This window comes from Phaethon aethereus, assembly GCF_964289735.1.
Source record: "Phaethon aethereus genome assembly, chromosome: 3".
NCBI classification, from domain to species: Eukaryota; Metazoa; Chordata; class Aves; order Phaethontiformes; family Phaethontidae; genus Phaethon; species Phaethon aethereus.
The window spans coordinates 72,487,874-72,511,229 of NC_138576.1; the positions used below are offsets into that span (position 1 = coordinate 72,487,874).

Sequence of the window (23,356 nt, forward strand, 5' to 3'; positions counted from 1 at the left end):
GGTTGAATGAGGTGACAGGTGGAGAGGACAGGGCTTAGAGCTTCCTTTTTAATCCCTCTCTCAAACGTTAACGTCTAAATTGGCAATATAAATTTTGGTCTAAAATTTCTTCTGAAGCTCGGCTCTAAGAGCAGCTACTGCCTGTCCCAAGTAGCATTTAATCTGTTTGCTAGTTTATCTGATCAATTATTATTTCCTTCATAGAGGGTTCAGGCATCTGAAGAACAAAAGGTCTGCCTATATTTCCATGGAGGATTCTACATTCTATTAAAACCTTTAATAAAATGCATTTCAGTGTAAATATGCAAGTTTACTGCTACTCCTCTTTGGGAAGGATTAGGACTTCTATTGGTACAAAATTGTCATAGGTTTTAGTACTCCGTACATGTTGGAGAATTTAATTCTTTGACTATATTGATTTGATTTTCTCTTTGTGCAGTCATTTAAGCATTTCAGAGTACAATATGAGGTAAAAAGGAAGGAGATTGAACTTGTCACCCAGTCATTAAGGAAAGATGGTAAATTATCACTTGATCAAGCTATGGTGAAGCAAGCATGGGACAGAGTTTCTTCCAGGGTAAGTTGAAAATTATTATGCTATATAACTTTTTATTAAATGAAGATATAAATGCTTTTATATCACTTAGACATGTTTGCTGTTGATTTTCTTAGGCATTATGAACCTAAGATTGAACCAACTTTCAAGCACTGTTGAATTATTTTGCGTTTGTTTTGAAAATATTTACTGCCCTGTCATTTTTAATATTGCTCAAAGATAGAATATGAACTTCAAGAAAAGGACTGTACTTTCAGGTTTCCACTTATTTGAAAGTGTGTTAACAGTGCTTAGCCAAGTTCAAAACATTGTTGATAATGAAAAGCATGCACAATGCCCCTTCAAAATGCAATATTTCAATTTAAGTTGCTAGTTATCTGAGAAATTAAAATATAACATTTTTTAATATAACTAAAAAATTTCTGTGTAATACTGAATACTTTATCAATAAATGAGGCTTTAATGCTATTTTTGACCTGTTTGCAGTAATAATAAATTATTAGTATTTGTGATAGTAATTTTGTAATAAGTGAATGAAAAATCCCAATCAAGTTATATTGTTTGTCCCAAATAAGAAGTTATCAAATGATTATTACTCAGTGTATATTAATGGAATTTTTTAATGTCATATACTTAAGTATATGTCATATACTGTCATATGTATTATGTATATAATGTCATATACTTAAGAGTATCTGTTTAAAAATATTCTGGAGTTTTGGCGTAATTTTCATTATTTTTTCATTCCTGTAACTGGGATTGCCAATAAGACATGGTGCTTTATGGCTATATTCTCGACTCCACAGTCCTTTGAGACTCATTTGCACTTTACACATAGAAAATATGTTCAAAATATAGATAAAAAGATTTTATGCAAGAGCATGAAACAAATGGCATTGGGTGAAAGAAGTTCTCACATCCCTTGCTATGTCTATTAACTGATGATATTCCAGGTCTTTAGCTTTTCAGTTGCTCCAGTTTCTATGTGGTCAGTTCTGTTACTCAGTTACCAGTCTAGAAGGGAAATACATGAATCAACGAATCCTTATAGAAATTTTGTTGCCTGTGAGAATGCTATAATTTCAGAACTAGTGTGAAGTAATATACCTAGGTTTATGTCTCAAACATGCTCTATTATGTGGGGTTTTGGCCTTATGGTATAAAGTCTGATTTTGTATAATTAAGCAAGGAGGGAAGTTCAATCCTCTTACTTTTTTTTTCCTAGCTACTTGATTGGCATATACACCTTGATAAATCTCTTCCTGCGCCTTTGGGTACCATAGGTGCTTGGCTCTATAGAGCAGAGGCTGCTCTGAGGGAAGAAGTAACTGTTCAGCAAGCTCATGAGGAAACAGCAAATACAATACACCGAAAGCTTGAACAACATAAGGTAGATCTACATGCATTCATTCTATGCATTACTTCATTGGTTCCAAAGCTGTAAATAAGCCATATTACATATAGAAAGCTTATTGTTTCTAGTTTCTCTGGGTGGTGTCATCTTGATGGTAGCTAAAGCTATGTGTCTTTTAGTGAAGACTTCAACTGTGTTTCTTACAAGCAATATCCCCTATTCTGCGATTTCTGTTGCGTAAAATTCCATAGGGAGCTCATAAGTTGTGTACATTGTTCAACCAATATAAACGTACTAGGTGAAACAGGAAAGAGAGAGCAAATGTACTAATTGTGCTGATAGTCAGTGCAGGTAACATGGGTTGCGGGGAAAAATAAAACAAAGTGAATTTTTATATTGTTGTGATGACTAACAGCATGAGAAGTCTCCTCTGCTGTGGTAAACAGGAAACTTTTCCAGATTAATTTAAATACCTTTACCATTATTCTTTGCTGAGTCCAGGTCTCGTTTAAAATCAAAACTGTGAGGTTTGTCTGTGTATTTACATGGTATATATGATAAAAATATAGCCAGAAATTGTTGGTGAGATGATAAAAGAAACTGAACCAGTAAGTACAATAGAGAAAGGAAAAAGATGGTGTAGAGAAAGGCTTGCTGTACTGCAGTACTTGCAGCAGTAAGGCTGTATTGTTTTACATTGCTTTTTTCCTCTATCTTTACTGTTTTAAAACTTGATTGCAGTTATGTTTGGTTTTGTGTTTAGGATATGGGTAGGGTTTTTTATTAAAAACTAATGCCATATAATGAAAAGATGAGAAGTTTCATGGTCATCTTGGAAGAGCTGTAACAGACAATGGGAGTTTATCTGGGGGATCAGTTGGGTCTTCTGATTACTCTTTATTAGAACAGTGGCAGCTCTTCTAACTTAAGTGGTGGCTAATAAAATTTAACAAAAAAATATTAAAATTTATGAGGAAGATATTGTTTTCTTTCAAGGTCTAGTCTCTTGTAATGCTAAATTTCATTAGTTTTCTTGTTAACATCAAATGTTTCAGGATGCGTAAGATTTGACATTTGTTTAAAAAAAGCAAGTCAAAAACTTTTTTGTTCTTATTATGTGAACACTATAGAAACACAAAAGAGTGTGTCCTAAACTGTGTTTTCTTTGCATCAGAAATGTTGTGATTTCTATGCCAACAAATAAACTTTGATTTAGGTTAGTCTGTGCCAGGGGAGTTTTCCCATGGGAGTGTTACGGGGAAATCTTCAAGAGAAGCGTGTGTAATTATGTCCATTCCTGGAGTTTGTTTTGTCGCTCAGGTTTGCATTGATGAATCCTAATGTGCTATTGGATAAGTACCAGAAGAGCATTAGTGTATTTTTTTCAGTCCTTGTTTCCTAGGAAGTTGTTGGGTTTTGTTTGTTATGGTTTTGTTCAGATAACATAATCACTTTCTCTATATCTTTGTCTCATCTGAAAATGGGTTGTTTTAGTGAACTTTATAGCTTATGGCCATTTTGAAGCTAATAGAAAATGTACCAGCTTATTTGGATGAACCTTAATGGAATCAGGCAAGCACTTAAGTTTATTTTAGTTAATATTGCCACCAAGATCTATAAATTAAGGACAATGTCTGTGCTTGTTGAGGGTCATTTTGCAGAGCAGGATTTCACTTCCTGAGAAGACTATTTAAAAGTTTTCATGGGATTCCAGTTGGTGTTGGATGAAACTACTGGGTTTTATTGTGACTTACCAATGCATGTTAGGTGCATCCCTTTTTGTCTGGCAAGGTCTCAAATGCAGCTCGCTGAGATACTTGTTCCGAGTCTTTCCTTTATGTGAGAGCGTGTTAAGTCACAAGATCCCCTCACTGGAGTTTTCACTGCAGTAACATCAGTGCATCACTTGCATCTGAGAAAGCCTAGTTCATTTCTCTTCACAACAAGGTCTTGGCTGAAGTGGAGAACAATGAAAATATAGGTGGGTTGACAGGCATGGTGGGACCATTTGGTGAGCTGAGCCTGTGAATTACCATTAATTCTGTGCAAACACTGGGCGTGGACTGGTGGAGAAACCCTTCTTCAGCTCATAGGAATAAATAGGCATCTGTGATCAATACACAAGCCTGCATTTGTTCCCTCAGGTGAGAAAGGAGGACCTTTGTATGATTTCCTTTGCTAATAGGTTTCTGAGCACTTTGTGCCAGGAGCTGTCTCTATGCAGTAGAATACCCACTGTTCTGTGTCCTCTCTGCCACTGCAGGCTTGACATGTTATGTTACGGTATCCCTTCAAAGACTACTGCCAGTCATTCATTTTAATATGTAATCTCTAGGAAGCCGTTTGAAGCGGTGTTGCTTAGTTACAGTTGAAATGTGCAGTGCTGTAAGGTTTTTGCTGCTACAATTCTTACCACAGGAATACAGGTCGGGGTACCACACTCTGCATTCATTCGTGTAATGCAAAGAGAGCGATCCTGAAATCTTTTGATGCTGAGAGAGTGAAAAGTTCACTAAATGCTAAATATGTACTTACATAAGGAGCTATGGATCTTCTGCCTATATATAACGGAGTAGATTAGTTGCTGAATATTTGAATCTATACTTAATAAAGGTTAGTATCTGCTATAAAGATGTAAAGAGTAAATTTAGCAAGATTATGCTGTTGTGATGTTGAAGTATTTGCAGACTGCATTTCAGGGTTTATTTAATACAGTTAAGAGCTCTTGTTTTTTTAAACCTGTGCAGTGTATCCTTTGTTTTAAAGTCTTCCGTGGTAGAGCATCTTATAAGGGCGTTCCCTATGTAAATGTTCAAGTTGATGTAAATGGTTTTCTGGTATGCATAACCTTGCATGCAAATGTGAGAGCATGATCAAATAGTTAACTACATTGAGTCATCAGTGCAGGATTAAAATTGTGCTTATTAGTTAGATAGCCTACTGTGAGCTCTCTCCCCTCCTCTCTCTCTGTATCCCTCTCCTCCCCTCTCTCAATCTCTCTCTCTTTCTTAAAATCAAATCAGGATCTGCTGAAAAACATAGATGGTCACAAAAAGGCATTCCATGAGATCCACGGGGCCAGGTCTGTTAACGGAGTGCCTGTTCCACCTGACCAATTAGAGGATATGGCAGAGAGGTAAGGCTTTCATTCTGAAATAAAAATCCTCTGTGAATGAAAGGGAACCTGTTTGCTTTTTAATCTGTTCATGTAAAAATCACCATCTAATTATGTTTCTCAGGGGCAAGCATAAAAAGATTCAAAGGAAAAACCTCCTAGGATATATATGAAAATATACCAAAATATGCTTTATTAATGAGAATCAAAATAAGCTATGGGTTTTGGAAGGGATTACTTTTATAGATTGATCCTGTTATTACTTGTCCCTGGAAGAAATGTTATGTAACAACAACTGGGATGCCTGTAAAAAAAGAAAAGAAAAATGACTTTGCAAAACTTAGTAACATGTAAAATAATGTTTTCTATGAGAAAACAGAAATGTAATTAATTTGCTATGCAAGAGCAGTCATCAGAATGATCATCATGCATAATTAAATGTTTGTAGACTCTGAATTAGGTGAAAGATTAGAAAAATATCTGAACTGTAACTAAAGCTTTCAGTCTCTCCTGCAAAAATGAATGTTGCTGTATTTTACTACAGTGTGATTCATTTTACAGGTTTAATTTTGTTGTCTCTTCTTCTGAGCTCCATCTGTTGAAGATGGAGTTTCTGGAACTGAAGTACCGTCTACTGTCACTCTTAGTCCTTGCAGAATCAAAGTTAAAATCGTGGATTATTAAATATGGAAGGCGAGAGTCAGTGGAGCTACTTCTTCAAAATTATATTGTAAGTTGGGGTTGTCTTCTTATTTTTATAATTATTTTTTAAATATTCATATTTAAGATTGCTGGAAATTCATAAAAGAACAGAAACAAAAATGAGACTTGCCAGTCATCGACTTTATGACTGCATTCTTGGAATATCTTTTCAGAGGTCAACCTGTCTTCCCATGGAGGAACTTTAGTCAAAAGGCTAAAAATGAAAATTACTCTCTTTGCACCATCTCTTCAAAAACATAAATAATGTCCCAGCTGTTAACTGTCCAACCGTCAACTTACCAAGCATATCTGGAGATATCCTAGATTTTTACTTACCTTAGATAGCAATTCCAAAGAACTTAATTTCATCTTCTTTTATAACTGTATAGATGCACTTTATAGTGACTATACACAGAACAAGTGTAGAGATAGAGGAGGTTTTTGGCATGCAGTACCCCACAGTACTTTTTTTTAAAGTCTTCCAGATGAATTAAAAAAAGAAGCTGTCTCTGTGTACCTGTTCAATATACTATAGGGGAGTAATTTTATTCTTTTAAAGACTGGTTTTTCTTCTGCTCAGCATTAGTATATCAAACACACTATTTCTGTGCTGGAAAGAGATTGCTCCAGCTCTGCATCATCCATCTATCATGTTAAGAAACAGAGGCTATTGACTTAAAAATGCTCATTGATATGTTCCCTTTCAGTCTTATTCTGCTTGTTAAATCCACACTTGCAGTGCCAAGTGTCTGGAAAATAAGTACCACTGCTGCACTTCTACATTAGGGCATAAGGGATTCTTTCAAAAGCAGGGCCTGGCTAAATATTTTCTCCCCCTTCTATCTAATCCATGTGAGCAAAATTCCACAGGAAAATTCAGTTTGGAAAGAATTCACACAGTTATAGAACCATTCAGAGCCAAGGACACTGTGTAGAGGAAGTTATTGATGCCCCCACAGCCTCATAGTTTTTATTACTTTGGAAGAAAACTTAAAACGCAATAAAGTTCTTCTGCAAAGTGAGAATTGAAGACCTGTTCACACTTTTCCCTTTCTACATTTAGCCTTTAGCAGTTAGAGACACATAAAAATTCAGGCATTAAACCTTGTTTTAGACAAACTGCAAAATTCAGATGTTTATTTAAAATAACATAGTTTGCTAGAGTGATGTGCGATAGCTAGGAGCTATAGTCCATTTGTATACTCTGTAAGACTGTCACAAAAACTGCTAAAAGATGACAAGGGCAATAATGAGGAAGTGGATTGCTTGACTTTTGGGTTATTATTTTATATCACTCTCTTATTTTTTGCTTTAAAATGAATATTAAGTGGTGAATTTGTATGTTATTTTGCGATTGCCTTAATTATTCTTGTCCTTCAGACCACTATTGCTGAGATAGTCGTTAAGGGAAAGAAAATGCTTCCTTGCATCTATTATGAAACTACATCACATCAAAATGAGGAAACTGGGACAAGAAATAGAGCTCACTTTCATTCCTGGTGGCCTTGACTTCTGGCTCCTTTCAGGTGTCCAATGATGGAAAGAGACTTTATTTGCTTTGGCTTACCTGGAAGCAATTTTCTAGGACCAGGAGCCAAGTGTTTCTGTTCCAGTAAATTAAGAGTCTTATGTAGGAAAGCTGTAGTCAGTACCTTATAATCAGTGACTATATTAGTAGGAGATAAAAATGTAAGTTTGTCTGCCAAAGCAGACTGAGCAATGTCAGTATTCTAGGAATATGCGTAGTTGGGATCTGGGTAGAACATATGCCTGGAAAAAGATTTATGTGTAGTAGCTTAAAAATAAAAGTGGTCATTGTTACTTTATTGCATCTTCTTTTCACCTGTCATACACCAGAAGTAAAGGTCAGCACAAATTGTACATCATCAACCTGAAGGATATACTTTATCAAAGTCTCAGCTGTAATGGAGATACTGGGCACAGTTATCCATGGATTTAAACCCATGGAACTGTGTTTTGCTATTGCTGTATTAGCACTTTTTTAGCACCTTATGCTATATGGATTTGGGAAAAGCTACATATCTTCTTTAAGGGATCTTGTCAGATGGAAGACAATATTTATCAGTAAAATGTCTATATTTAATTTTTGAAAATAATTCCAGTTGCTCTTGAGATCAGTATTATATAAGTTGTTTGATACCGTCTTTTACTTTCTCATATGAAGTGTTGCAGTTTTTGATTCAAGATGAAATGTCTGTGTGTATGGGTTTGGCAAAAGTGAAAGTCAGGAGTTTGTCACATAATTCATGGAAAAGCATGTAGTTCTTTATACATGCCAGGTATTTTTTTTAACAGTAGAGCAGAGAAAAATTCTGATTGTCCTTGACTTCTAGTTTCCTTGGTTATAAACACTTTTCTAAATTATGTACGAGATAACTGTGTTGATTTGACATAGCAACTGTAAAAGGTTTTAAAATAGAAGATTTTTAGATATATGCTAGCTGGCAGATTGATATTTAAAACTTTTTCATGTTATATAATGTGGGTTGATGAATACACAAAATCTAATTCTCCTCTTCAAAGTACGTTGAGCTTTGACCTCATTCGAAACCTGGTTTTACCAATATCGCACTAGTACACATAGAATTTTCTCTGTTCTGACATTCCGAAGCTTGTGTACACATATGTGAGATGAACTTGCCTTAATTTTGTAGATCTGTAATTGAGGAGGCATGGGAGGTAGTATAAGTTACAAAACCATTCCAAAACTCTAGATAAGTACATTAGGTAAGGCAATATAAAAACCCTGTAAAAAAGCAGGTTTTTTCTCCCTTTTTAACAGTGGTAACGCAAGATAGAATATGCTTGCATGATATAGAGATATAATTATATATCACATTTAAATGAAGTAACATTTCTGAAAGACATGTAAAAAAAAGTCAGTGTCATTTGCCATAAGGGATAAAGAGGCATAAATGATAAAAAGCCATAACTTTGTGACCAAAATATTTCCAGAGAAATTATTCATCACGCTATGACACATTACACAGCTAAAACATCACTCATAAAGGAAAAATGCTGTGTCACACTTTGGAAAAGCAGCATCTTTTTGTGCAGTGTTTCCTTAATCTTATTTTTACCAGTTATGAAGGAGGAAAATGAAAACTGAGGGATAAGTCCAATGGTTTTTATCTATTAAAGTGAAACCTGCCTTTCTGCAAAGGCTTAATGCAGGAACAATTTTTAAATTTTAACTGGATTTGATTTTTTATTTTATTTTTATTTTATTTTATTTATTTCATTCATACAGGTGACCACCTGTATGGGTGAAATTTTCGCTTTTATTAAAATGATTCCACTTAGATTTCAGTGTCAAACAGTTTCCATTAGGTAACTTTTAAGTTAATTGCTCAGTTTCTGCACACTTTTAGCAAGTCAGCAACTAGCAGACTAACTAAGAACATATTAAATATTCTTTCCATATGCAAAGTAAATAAACTGTATTTATAAAGGGAGACTTCGCTGTACTATTAATTTGAAAAGGTGAAATTTATGATGATATTTGAAATCTATGATGATTATATTTGTCTTTATTTTGATAATTTTTTATAATTTATTATGATGATATATGAAATTTATGATGATAATTTAAATATTATTTTACAATTATGAAAAAACTGAATGAAGGACTAAGGAAGTTAAAAGTTCCTGTCATCACTGTCCTGATGTAATTTCATGGAAATTCTCCTTATTCTTAATGTCTATCTTTATTTTGTGTTTTGTAATTTTTTTTCTTTCAGTCTGTTATTGAAAACAGTAAGTTCTTTGAGCAGTATGAAGTTACTTACCAGATCTTGAAAAGAGCAGCTGAAATGTATGCCAAAGCAAATGGCTCAGGTAAATGCCTATGTTTCTTTCATCATGGGGACGCAACTTTAACCTCTTTAGACCTAAGTATCCTCTAAAAAGATCTCTTAATATTTGTTTCTTCCATGCAGCAGAGCTGTATGGCAGTTGCAGTTCATCAGACAGGCTACAGCCTCTGGCAGCAGTTTCACATATTCTCTAGCATGAAGCCATGTGGTACAGAGCAGCCTGTCCTCCTGCTGTTAAAATTCCTTAATCTCCAGAAGAGGGTAGTCGTGTTCAGACTTCCTAATGGGAGAAGTCCTTGCTAACTCCTGGATTGTTTCAGTGTTGTTGATTTGGGCCAAACGTGTGCCAGAGACCAAATTAGGAGTAGGGAAGATCATGTTCTGGTGCCTGGAAATGTTCCCTGGCTTGGCTTCATAGAAAATGACAAATAGAGAGGTGGTCCCAGTGTTGTCGTAGTAGTGAAAGCATCCCCTGATTTATTGAAGATTCTTTATTAACTGTGAAGACCTATTAGAGGAACCCAAATGATAGTTGAAGTATGGATATACATGAGAAAAATATGTAGCTGATTCAACAGCTGCCTCCTGTAATCCCTGAACACTGCTGAGTTCAGTGAGAATGCATGAGGGCAATATTTGACCTAGATAGTTGCAGACATGAGATCACTTTAATCTCTGCTGAGGAGGGATGATGTCTGTGGAGCATTGCTGCAGCTACTAAAGTGGTTAGCAGATGTGGAGAGAAAATGGATACCTTTTATTGTTGTGAAATTTAAGTTGATGATGGTGACACTTAAATTTTACAAAAGTAAACATTTTTTACAAGATATTCTTACAAAGAGTAAAATTAATAGATTCATTTAATGTTATTTAAAAAATCCAATAACAAATTATTTTGTAAAAGGCAGCTACATATGAATTAAAAAATATCAGTGCAAATTAGAGGACACCTTAGTTAAAAAATGTTTTTAAAATTATCTTTATTCTGTATGTTTTATGAAGTCTCAGGATTTGCTTGGATCCTTTTTCTTCTCTCTGTTTTTTTTTTTTCTGGAATAAGGGCACACTTGTTCCTTTATTGCCATGAGGGAAATACTAAAAATTAAATGCCAAAAATTAGCAGCAGTTTGGTTTCAAAGTCAGTGGAAGGAAGATCAGAATTTCATTCAGTATTTTTCACTACAGACATAATATGTGTTTGTACATTACACATCTCTATTATTTTCTGCTTTTTTCAGGAAACTTTCTCTCTTGATTTCTTTTATTACAGATTAGAAATGAACACCACACTGAATATGCAGTGTGACTGTTTTAATATAGCATTGATTTTATGTACTTTCCTTAGTCTTTAATTCACAGGTTTAATTTCTCAGTGGTAATTGTGCACCAAAATTGGCCTGTGAACTGAGCATATGTATATAAATCCTACTGAAATAGAAGTTGCAATAAAATGTAATTCCCTGATGAGAATGGATAAACATAACATAAAATTAAGCTTTACAGAAATAATAATGAACCAAAATAATCAATGCCTTTCCTATATCTCAGTGGAAGAAGTTGAGAATGTGATGAAGTTCATGAATGAAACAACAGCACAGTGGAGGAATCTCTCGGTAGAGGTGAGAAGTGTAAGAAGCATGTTGGAAGAAGTAATTGCTAATTGGGACAGATACAGCAGCACTGTGGCAGGTCTACAAGCTTGGCTGGAAGATGCTGAAAAAATGCTGAATCAGCCTGAACATTCTAAAAAGGTATGCACTAACAGCGTATGTATCTGGCTGTTTTGTAAATTATGAAACATGGGATATGTTTTTGCATTTGCTTAGGCTGTTTTACAAAATGTCATGCAAGAAAGATTTTTTCAGTTTGTGGTAATACTGTCTACATTCATCGTAGGTATTTCAATATTTGCACATATAGTGTATACAGACATAGACATATATACACACAATGAAGGAAGGCATCATCTGTGATAACATGCTTAGAGGCATCTTTGACATAAATACAGGGCAACAGTATTGCTCAAAGATAGGAATGTTACATGATTCACTCAAAGGCAAGACCTTAAGTTTGAAGACCTTAACACCACACAGTGCATAGTCATGTGCTGCGTATAAAGACACTTAAAGACAATAATTTTTTCTACTGATTTTTCTACCATATAGATGACAGATTTCAATATTAGTTGCCTTCACAAGACAACATTATTAATATGTGTTGTTATGTTTGATGGGTAATTAATCCATTTCCCTGGCATTTTAGAATTCTTTTATACAGTTCCTTTTGGGGACCTGCAGTCATAAAGATAGTTTTGCTGTCTTTTTTTTCCTGTTAATTCTGTAATATTAGAGTACTGAAACACTAAGATTTGTGTTTGAGAAACTTCAATAATGATCCAGACTGACTTGAGCAATACTGCATTTAATAGGTGCTATGTTTTCACCCGATCCCAACACAGCAGCTATACAGCTGTTGACACCAAAGTATGGTTTTCATAGGTTGTAAGATGTCACACTGACATCAGGACAGGAATGAACATTTCATGTTACATGAAAGAATAGTTTAATTTTTTATAAAAGTTTGTTAATTTAAATTGATGTAAAAGAATGGAATACAGTTTTAAAATAAAAATAAACCTGTGAAAAGGATTCAATAGTCTGGCATAATGTAAATACCAATAGTTATTATTACTGAGCAGGAAGGATGACCTCAGCTGATCAGATTGATCTTAGCTCCTTGTGTATGTTTTATGTAAGTAACTTGGCAGTGCTTAAAATGAAACAGTCTTATATCCATATATATGTATAAAATCAAAATATTTACTTCTGTGATCAGTTTTATTACTTTACCTTTAAAGATGTACAAAGAAGAAATCTGAACATATCCATACAGCATATACTTGCTTCTGATTTCTAACCTAAATCCAAGAAGTACTTCTTACCATTCTGATACATGAAGAGTTTCAAAAAGCTTTGTTGAAAACCTTAGACATGAAAGCATTATTCTTTCCAAAATTTCTTCTTAAAATTATATTGGCTCAAAACTGTTAAAGATTATTGAGAGGTAACATAATCTGCCTGTAGACTGAGACATATTTTAAAAGTTACTTCTACTATTACTGTTGAGTCTAGCACTCCACAGCAATAATGTTCACTTAGATAGTTCCAAGGATAGTTCTGTTTTAGCAGTTTTAAAATTTGGTTATTAAAACCAAAAGCAATACTTCTACTGGTTAGACAATTAATAGTCATACAGCCATCAGCACAAGCATCTGGAATCCCAGGGGAAAGGTGGTAACTATTGCTTGGCATATGGCATAAAACTTTTTTAAACATTTCAAAATGCTTGTTCTATAAACCCACAAATATATTAGTAATATGATACAAAGATTTGATTGATGCTCACTTGCAAACCCTACCTGCATTACTAAAACCCAGCATATTGCATCCTAGGCAAAGACAACAGTAGCCCCTTACTGTGCTGTCATGCTTTCTTCTTTCTGTTATCTCTGTATGATTTCAAGACCAGCTAGTACCACTGTTCTTTTTGCAAAAGGAAGTGACGTGTTGGCTTTTGCATTCATTTCTGTTTTCAGAACCTGTAGCCCAAAAAATCTTGCAAAAAAGATCAGTATGCACTTGGATTTTTCTACCACGAAGTACTGGAAATTTAGCAGTAAATGTATGTCCTGGTTTCAGCCAGGATAGAGCTGGTTTTCTTCACAGAAGCTAGTGTGAGGTTATGTTTTGGATTTAGGATGAGAAACTGCTGATAACGTGCTGATATTTTGGGTTGTTGCTGAGCAGTCAAGGACAGTCCAGCTTCTCGTGCTGGCCTGCCAGCGAGCAGGCTGGGGGTGCACGGGGAGCTGGGAGGGGACACAGCCAGGACAGCTGACCAGACTGGCCAAAGAGATATTCCCCACCATACGACGTCATGCCCAGTACATAAACTGGAGTTGGCTGGGGGGCGGGAATCGCTGCTCGGGGATGGGCTGTCCATCGCCGGGTGGTGAGCAATCGCTGTATTGGGCATCACTTGTTCTTGTACATTCCTTTGTCGGTATTATTATTGTTGTTATCGTTGTTTTTCCTTCTCTCTTGTTGTCCTATTAATCTGTTTTTATCTCAACCCATGAGTTTTTTCCCAATTCTCTCCCCTGTCCCACTGGGGAGAGGGGAGTGAGCAAGCAGCTGAGTGGTGCTTAGTTGCCAGCTGGGGCTAAACCATGACAATGTATTAATGAAGAAATCTTCTAAAATTCCTTTATTTACTCGTAGTACCTCTTAAGCACTTCCCATCATAACCTTGTAAACTGTGCTGTCCCGCACCTTTCTTCAACAGCTGTATCCAAAGGGTATCAGAGGGCTTCTAGATCTTATAAGGGGACTTCCTTTAAAAAGAGCTGCATTGTTTTAATTGAGAATGAGGTGTGCTTCACGATACCTTCCAAACTTTCCAAATTTTATACATGCTTTAGGTGGGTTTCTGAAATGGAGAGACTCCCCAGCAGGGTCTGCGCAAGATAATGGTTTGTGGGAGTAAGTGTGCAGGAGCAAGGACATGAGTAGTTTACTCCATCTGCTTTTTCCTTCTTGACCATTGGAGAACTGACCAGTGCCAGATTCAGTAGACTAATAAACAGATACACAAGACAGACAAAGACTAATTGAAAAGGTTTCAGAAAGCTATTTTCATTTTCTTCAGGATTTCTTCCGGCACTTACCTCATTGGATCCAACAGCACACAGCCATGAATGATGCTGGTAATTTTCTGATTGAAACATGTGATGAAACCATTTCCAGAGACCTTAAACAGCAGCTTCTGTTACTAAATGGAAGATGGAGAGAATTGTTTATGCAAGTTAAGCAGGTACGTGTTTTTGCTGTTGTTACTTTTAAGTATTTACTTTGTCATTTCCATGCAAGCAAGACATTTGCCCCACTGGCAGGACTATAGAACAATTTACTAAGTGCCTAACGGTTCATCATTATTTAAATTAGAAATGAATCGCTGACAGCAGTTTATTTTATTGGGGCTTCTCCTTTGTCTACCTTTTTGGTTATACATACAGATTTTTATTTTTATTTTTGGACATTTTCAGCTATTATAAGCTGTAGTTTTTCTTTATGGTCTTCTGTCTTGATACAGTGAGTATTATTTATGCATATGTTCTTCAAAGAAAATGATTGGGTTTAAGTAGCTATTGTCATTGTAAACGTTCTGTAAAACTAAACAGTGAAAATGGTAAAAGTGAATATTTTCACTACTCTTTAATGAAAGTTGCATTCAATTATAGTACTGCAACCATAATGAGGTACAATACAAGCTAATTAACTAAATGTTTTCCCCAAATTGGTCAAACATTACTTCTACCTTGTATACAAGGAGGCATTAGTAGTAAATGAAAAAACTAGCCTTTATCTCATGGAAGAGATTCACCTGATTCAAAAAGAATTTTTGTTTCTATATTTGCTCTTTAAAAAGCAAAGAGAAGATGTGAGCTAAATTGCACAGAAGTATTGCACACCTCATAAACATGTTACAAAATATCTTTGCTATACTCAATATACATCTAATGATATTTTCCCCTCCCAGTGATTTTAAGTAGCAGTTGCCTATTTGAAAATGCTGAATCTATTTTCTTTACTGGCATGATTATTTCCAGTGCAGTCAAGTTAAATGGAAAAGCAAATAATGATTTCCCCTTTTTATTCTAACTTTTCCAAAGTGTTGACTAGAATGTCCTCAAGCTTTACTTGTTGATGATACTTAGGGTGATTCACTGTGGAAACAGTACTGCCTGGGATGTAAATGTCTCTTCCCCTTCTTATGCACCTTCTTTCATGTGCCGGCTATGTGTTTTTTCTCACCAGCTTTTCACCATTTCTGTCATACAGCTCTTTCCACTTTCTAAGACCTGTGTTTCTTTTTCCTCCAGCCAGCAGTTCTTGTATTGAAATTTCCCTTATCCTTCAGCTTTTCTAGACTTTTCGTGTTTTATTCTCTTTGCCGAATTTTCAAAATTGATACTGTAGGTAATGAGAAATGAATTGAGTTCTTGATTCTAGGTTAGAAACAAATGAGAGTCTGGTGTTCTCCAAATGATCCACACCTTAAAAAAGGCTGACCTTGTGTATGAATGTTGTTCTTTTTAGTATCACCACTACTGAAACTAATGCAGGCAATTAGTGTCTAACTAATTTAGTAGATTAGTTTCCATTATTTTGTATTTTGTTTAATACAATTTTTCTGACAAATAATTGGATGGAAAAAATTATAATTCTCTTAAGTTCATTACTTAATTGTCAGATATCTCATTTGGGCTGGTTATTTTTTTCTTTGTTTCTTTTTACTTTACATTTTCTTAGTATGCTCGAGCAGATGAACTGGACAAAATGAGGAATGAATATTTGGATGGTGTTACCCATTTGACAGCTTTTATTGATGGAAGCAATAGGAAATTTTCAGTCCCTGTAGAAGTGTCCTTCCTTGATGTCAAGATGTTTGTACAAGATTTAGAAGTAAGTCTCTTACTTCCATGCCTTTCTTTCTCCTTCATAATAGAGAAACTTGTAGCTATTTAATTCTGAGCGTAAAATTATTTTAGTATACATTTCCATTATTGCAATTTTTTTAACAGTGGTGGCTTTTTGTATAATTTCTCCTATAGCTAAAATAAATCATTGTATTCTGAGTGACATTTCTAGAGCACATTTCCAAAACACTGTCCCACTGGATAGTTCTTTCTCTGTAGTTCCAAATCACGTTCAGATGAGCTGGCTGATACGCTTTGGCACAGTTTTCGTGCATTTGAAATATGAACCAGTATTCACTAAAATCAGCAATGAAAACAATTGATTATTAGAATATATATTTTTTACCTCTTGAGAACAGACTTGTATCTCCCATGAATGCATAAATGCTGTTGTTGAAAAATTTTTTAAATACTTGTTTCAGAATATTAAGCAGAAATTGCCTGGGATGGAAGCTCAGTACAAAATGGTTACAAGAACAGTGCAACTTGTTACAAAAGAAGTTTCCCAAGACGAAGTTAATGAAATGCTTGGAACTTTGACAAGGATCAAAGAGCAGCTGAGCAAGGTTGCAGAATACTTTTTGTACTACACATGTTGACCATTGAACTATAATAAATAGTAAGCTCCCCTACATAAATGCTCAGATATATGTATTTAAGCAAGCATATAGTTATAGTAACAATAGATTGATTCAGGGTGGAGAACATGTTACTTCTTTTACAGACTTTAAGACTATCATCCTTAAATTTAATATTTTTTTCTTTAGACAGTAATACAGGATCAGGATTGATCTATTTTTAAAAAGGCAGGTAGCAACTATATAAACTCACATGCAGAGGAAGCTGCTATTTATTGAATTTTACAACATTTTTTAATAACTGGTTTTCTTTAAAAGGTTAAGGAGTATTCCTGTGCCCTGCTGTATGAATGCCAGCATCTGCTGTCTCCACTGGAAGAACTGGAGAAACAAATCACACATTTTTATGAATCTCTTGAAAAAGTCAATGAAATAATTTCTATCCTGGATCCTGAAGCACAACCTACAACTGTTCTTAAACAAAAAGCCCAAGTAAGTTTCAAAAATATCTTACAAAGATCTGCTGCCTCTGAGTATTTACCAATAGCTTTCTAGGAATTTGGATTGCAACTCAGAAAGCCGAGCAAATGTTTCTTCATATTCAGGTAACCAACATAGCCTGTCCTAAAGTCAGCTAGGCATAAACATACAAAGACTGAAACTTGTGTTCCCTCCTAGTGACCATGGATTCAATTCAAGGAGTAAATATAAGACTTTTTTTTTTTAATCTCATGGAAATTGGACAGAAGTAGCAGAAATAGATGATCAGGAACTTTCCTAGGTTCTCTTGGAAAATTATTGAAGTTTCTTAAAAGATTGGAAGTGGTTTCTTTGAAGTGCATTGTAGTTTTCTACCTCACCAATAAACTTTTCATTCTAGAGGAATTCAGAGCTAGTCAGAACTCACTTGGACAGGTAAATGAAAATACGAGGCTCTTATGTAGAATTGGTGTTTATCCTTGTGTATGTGTGGTATATAGCCTAGAAATTGTCCCTCAAAATTGATGTACATATTTCATTACAGTCAGATTTGACAGGTAATATAATCAAATGGATTTTTCATGGGAAGCTGAAGTCTTTCAAAGCCATTTAGAGTAGTCCCTTGGGAAAAAAAATTGGAACAAAGAGTTTTAATTTCATGTGTGGGTGTGCACATACATAAAAATTAGTTCAAGCCTATAATGACTCTGGAGATTGGCCCAATAATTCCACAAGAAGGGTCTTCTCTTCTAGTGACTTCAAGCTTTGATTGTATTTTGGTTAAAAATGACCTGGTAAGCTTGAATCAAGCCAGTCCATTTATCTTCCCAAGTAAATCCTCTTTATGAACACCAGCTGATTCATGTGTCCAACCTGCAGGTTAAGGAGCAGCTCATAAGAGTGCTCTTTTCCTCTGCTTCTGAAGGTTAACCTGCCCCAGAATATAAAAAAAAGTCACTATAAAAAGACATGTATCCTCTGCAGTTATTTGCCAACCAAGAAACCAAAATCTCCTCAGTTGTATGGAGGGTGCTGGTTTCTGCTGATCAGAGAGTAAACAGATTTGTGCTAAGGAATACAGTGTTCCTTCAGCAGAACAGTTTCCTCACCGCAGGATTTTTTAAACCTTTTTTTCAGCCTGGGCAACTTCATGCATGTTTTCTTGTCTCTATTTTTTTTTGAAAGTAGAATTCTCACTACTTAATGCCATTTCTAGTGAAATCTGAATCTCATAGCTGACAGGAAAGATTAATTTGTTGAAAGGCAAGAAAGGTTAACATGTCAACCTGCTACTGAGAGCTGTCATGTCTATTGTTTTCACTGCTGCCTACTTACAATTATACAATAAATATAGACATCCCGTAAAATTAAATCACAGAATAATGTATTGCCCTGCATTCTCTAAAAGTATGCGAAAGGCTTGGGTACATGTCTCTGTCTTTTTTTATAGCTAGATAGAGCTCTATTTGGGTACAGGACTCTGCATACAAGCAGAAAATTGTGCAGTCTGTGTTATTCCATATAACATGTTGTGTAGTCTATTTGTCGTGATGCTTTGACCTCATCCCTTTTGTTCTTATTGTCAAAAAATATCTTCCTGTTATTTTCCCAAACTTTTCTCTCCTTTGTTCCTGGCCAGGGTGGATATATTTTTTTTTCTTTCAGGATTTGGTAGCTTATCAAGAAAACTGCAAGAAAGATTTGTCCTTGATTGAGAGAAATAGTCAGAGTATTTTGCAGCGTGTGGCTTCGAGTGAAGTGCTACAGCATTTCCATCAGTCAACATTTCAAAAGAAAGTTACACAAGTTCAGATTACTTTTCAGGTAATTATGTCATACCTTGGTGCATATCTTGTTCGTATGCAGCTGATCGATCCTACTGTAGCTCCATTTCATCACTTTGTGGCTATTGTCAAAGAGAGCTCTTCTCTCTGGTTTCAAGTTATTAACTAAGGATTTGTCTGTATTAGGTAATAAGTGGTTAGGGGACTGACAGTCATGTTCTCCATGCAGTTATTCAGAGGTGAGCCTGCCCCAGAGGAATTTGGGATTTAAGGAGAACTTTCACACATCTCAGGCTCCTTTGGAACAAGGAACCTGAAATCCACCTGTTAGGGCTGCACTGTTTTTTGTTTCTCCTGAGTTTGTTATTTTGGCTAATTATTTGCTCCTATATTCCCATACATCCCCTTTCACACAAAGCATGGAAGATGGAAACTTTTGCAAATGCTACTATAGCTGGCCTTTGTATTTCCTCAGAAAATGCAGTGGATTGTGAATATACAAAGTTGCAAACTTGTATTTGCATTTGTTATTGTAAAGATGTCTACTTTGGGCTATAATCCCCCTTTACCTATAAAGCTCTGTATTGTTATCAGCCACATTGACATTTTCGGGGCTATTCAGCCACAGTCTAGCCCCACTCTAGCATGAAATTAGCCATTATCTTGAAGTCAGACCTCTGGATCTTGGGTTTTATTAGATTTGTTTTCAGGCAATTATTGTTCACTATAAAGCTATTTTAAGCTACAGAAAACTACCTATCAGTAAAGAGCTGACTCTGAGAGGTGGATTTCAAAATTTATGTTGGATTTTGTGGGTTGTACTTAAAGATCAGTGGGTTTTGATTTACAATTTAGAAATCATTCTTAAAGTTTAGCTTATAGCAACGGAAGCAAGTTGTAGCTTGGTAAATTTACCATGTTAAAAATTCTGTTTCTATAAAGATGGATGGTGATTTATCTCTTTTTGTGTTAGAAAGTAAACATATGAAACATGGCATAACCATACAAAATGTGGCATACCCAGGGTTAAAATATTTATGGATCTGGAAACTGACATTTTCTCATGTAAAGAATACATTCCTATATAATTCTACTATTATACACAATTTTTTATCAGGAAACTTTAAAAAGGCTTAGCAAGGTGCTTAAGTTCAGAACTACAGATTTGATTACCTCCTTGGGTAAAATCATTGCAATTCCTTAGGCTCAGGTTTGTAATCAGTGAGGATGGTAAAGTGTATGGTTAGTAAACAGTGTTGGAATTACCTTGCTGTGGTTGAACTGGTGAAATGTTCATTTCTCCTGGCAAATTTTGTTACTTGCTTATGAATTGTAAAACTGGATAATGCAGTACACTGGGACAGACTACAAAGCAGAATAATGAAGAGCTATGGCTAAGGTTTCAAAACAAGAGGATTTCAGAGTAGGAACTAAATCACAAAATTTGCTGTCTCTTTTAAGCAGCTTTCTACCTGGTTGCCTATCTGGCCTACTAGTGTGATAATTGTCCAAACCTCCTCCAGGTCAGAAGACCTGTAGCATGGAACTGGCTGGATCCATAGGTCAAACCGCCTTCATGAAGAGTCATGTTGGAGGAGGTAGCCTGCTACTAGGAAAAACAGAATGGCAAGCTTTTAGCCATAGCAGGCGCTTTACATTTGAAAGCAGGCTTTAGGAAAGAAACACTAGCCAAATGGCAGAGGCATTCTGAAGGTATCAGAGATATCTATGTTAGATAGATACCCAGTTTTACTTGAATGAAGGATGACATTAGCATGAGCCTTAGTATAAGTATTAAAAATTGGAAAAATGGGAGCAAGAAAGGGAGAAGGGCTTGTGAACAGCATATATTTGAAAGAGTGACACCAATCAAATGCATTTTTTGTAAGATCATGGTAAAAAAGGGCTAATAAAAATCAGTGAGAGAGTGCCAGCTCATTTTCTTTGCTTATAACTCAGAATATGGTCAGGAAAGCTGGTGACTGGAGAAAAAACATAGAAGCAAATAGCCGTTTGATGAAGAAATTTGAGGAGTCTAGAGCAGAACTGGAGAAAGTAATACAGATTGCCAATTGTTGCTTAAAAGAAAAAGGAAATCCTGAAGAACTTCTCAGGAAACATAGCGTGAGTAAATTCTCTGACCTTCCTCATAGAAATCTTTGAGTGCATGACATATAAGTGAAAAGCCTACTTAATTTTAAAATTTATGTGGATTTCTTTTGGATATAGAAGTTATACAGATCAGGTCAAACCAAAGTTAAGATTGAAAAAAAAAAGGAGAAAAGATCACCCCTCTTACTGATGAATTTAAGCAACTGGAAGGTGAAGAGTGAAGACTCCCTAGAAATTAGGGTTGGTTTTGCCAGTAGAACCATTGGGAGTGAGGCCACCACATTTTGCCAGTCTCACACATCCACTGCTTTGCTTTTCAGATGAGTATCTGTGTCTGTATTATGACCATTACTTACGCATGTAGCTTTAAAATACATTCTTGTTAAAATACCATCTCAGTATACTGGCCAAGAATAAATTAGTTTGCTGGACTTTAAATAGCTAGAAATAGTTCTTTCCTTAGCTCAAACTTCAGTTCTTCAATGCAGCAGAAGTAACCTTGAAACTTACAGAGTGTGTTAGGGAACTTCATGTTGGCAGGTTAGCATATCAGTAACCAGCTTCATCTTCTCACCTTCTCACTTTCAACCTCAACTTCAGGAATTCTTTAATCAGTTGGATCAGAGAGTCCTAAATGCCTTTCTGAAAGCGTGCGATGAACTTACTGACATCCTCCCAGAACAAGAGCAACACAACCTGCAGGAAGCTGTGAGAAAACTCCATAGGCAGTGGAAGGTTAGTGACATTGAATGATATCTCTGGAAATTTTAAGTCTTAACTTTGGAATGTTTCTGCATTACCTATATGTTGAAAAATTTTAAAATTAAAAAAAAAAAGTCTTATTCGGCTTTCTGTACAATTGGAAAAAAATATGTATTTTACAACATTAGATACAGTTACACCTGCAAATACCCTCTTGAAAGCCCTGTTAAGTGGCCAAAAGTCCACTTAAATGGAAATATGAGAAATTAATTATGAAACCTTAATTTCTGCCCCTACGTACATCCATAATGATACCTATGTTAAGAATATTTGTTAAGAATAGGTGCTAGTTTTTCTTATTTTATGCTGATGTTGGGTGATTGCAGTAACTTTCCCAAACTTAATAAAACAAATTTGTATGAGATCAGGCTATCAGTTTAAATTGCATCTTCTGCCAAAGGTTCTAACAACTGAACAAACATTGCTCAGTAAGCTATGGAATTTTTTGCCTATTACAGCATGTTGCAGGTCAAAGCTGGAGTGATGGATGAGTGCTTTCTTACTAGCGTGCAAGCGGGAACATCTGGAAGTACTTGTGAATATAGTTTCACTATTATCATTGGCTTTATTATTTTATACAGGAAATATTTTGTATATCTTGCCAAGAATCAAGATGTCTCTGTCACGTGCCTTATGCATGCATATTGTGTTCCCCTAAAACTTAGGACCTTATGATATATCTAAGAGATATTGGTAACAGAGTTGCTTTATATACTTAAATGAATACGCTCTACATTAGCAGTTTTTAGATAATTTATTTGTAGTAACATCACACTGAGGTAATGGGAGCAGTGTTTTATCTCTGTGCTTGTTTATTGCCCCTGTGGATGTGTAGGATCTTCAAATGGAAGCCCCATATCATTTGATCCACTTGAAGATTGAAGTACAGAAAAGCAAGTTCCTGGTCACAGTAGAAGAGTGCAAAGCTGAACTAGCTCGACAGAACAAGGTGTTATCAAGAGAAAGCAATGAAAGGATGATCGAGGAACACATGGTATGAATTATATGCCACCACGTGGGCATTTCCAGAAATACATTTCCATGTCAATAATAAACAGAAGGTCTGACCAACTCTTAAGCCACCAAACACTGTGCACAACCAAACCAGATCAATCCTTGGAGACTTTAACAAAAATTTCATTTGAGCTTAGTACAGTATATAAAAAATATATAGATATGCATTGTGATTTCTGCCAATTTATGTTTTTATTGAATTTTCTGCTTTGTCTCCCATCAGTTGTTCTTTGGTGACAAGGGACCTTACCAGCTGTGTGAGAAAAGGCTACAACGGATTGAAGAACTGTGCCAAAAACTACCAGTTTCTGATCCAGTGAGGGCTACATTGGAAAGCAGCCAACGAATCCTGAAGGAGCTCAAATCCCAGATAGATAGCACATACGTAAAGCTAACAGAGCACTCGGACGCCTGGAATGGTTATAAGAACAGGTGTCAGCTCAATTGCTAGCTGGGTCTCGTAGAGCCTTATGTATGGTCACTCCTCTAAATGTTGTCATAGATCAGTACCATGTAAAGAATGCT

The 23,356-nt window shown here is 35.5% G+C and overlaps 1 protein-coding gene across 1 annotated transcript; it reads left to right on the forward strand.

The window, feature by feature from the left end:
• Positions 1-20,710: 20,710 nt before the first annotated feature.
• Positions 20,711-23,282, forward strand: LOC309404164 (nesprin-1-like; the record flags this gene model as incomplete). The annotated part of the gene is made up of 4 exons (XM_081998549.1): positions 20,711-21,067; positions 21,656-21,790; positions 22,653-22,811; positions 23,055-23,282. The coding sequence occupies exons 1-4, from the start codon at positions 20,906-20,908 to the stop codon at positions 23,280-23,282; spliced, it is 684 nt and encodes a 227-aa protein (XP_081854675.1). The 5' UTR covers positions 20,711-20,905.
• Positions 23,283-23,356: the final 74 nt, after the last annotated feature.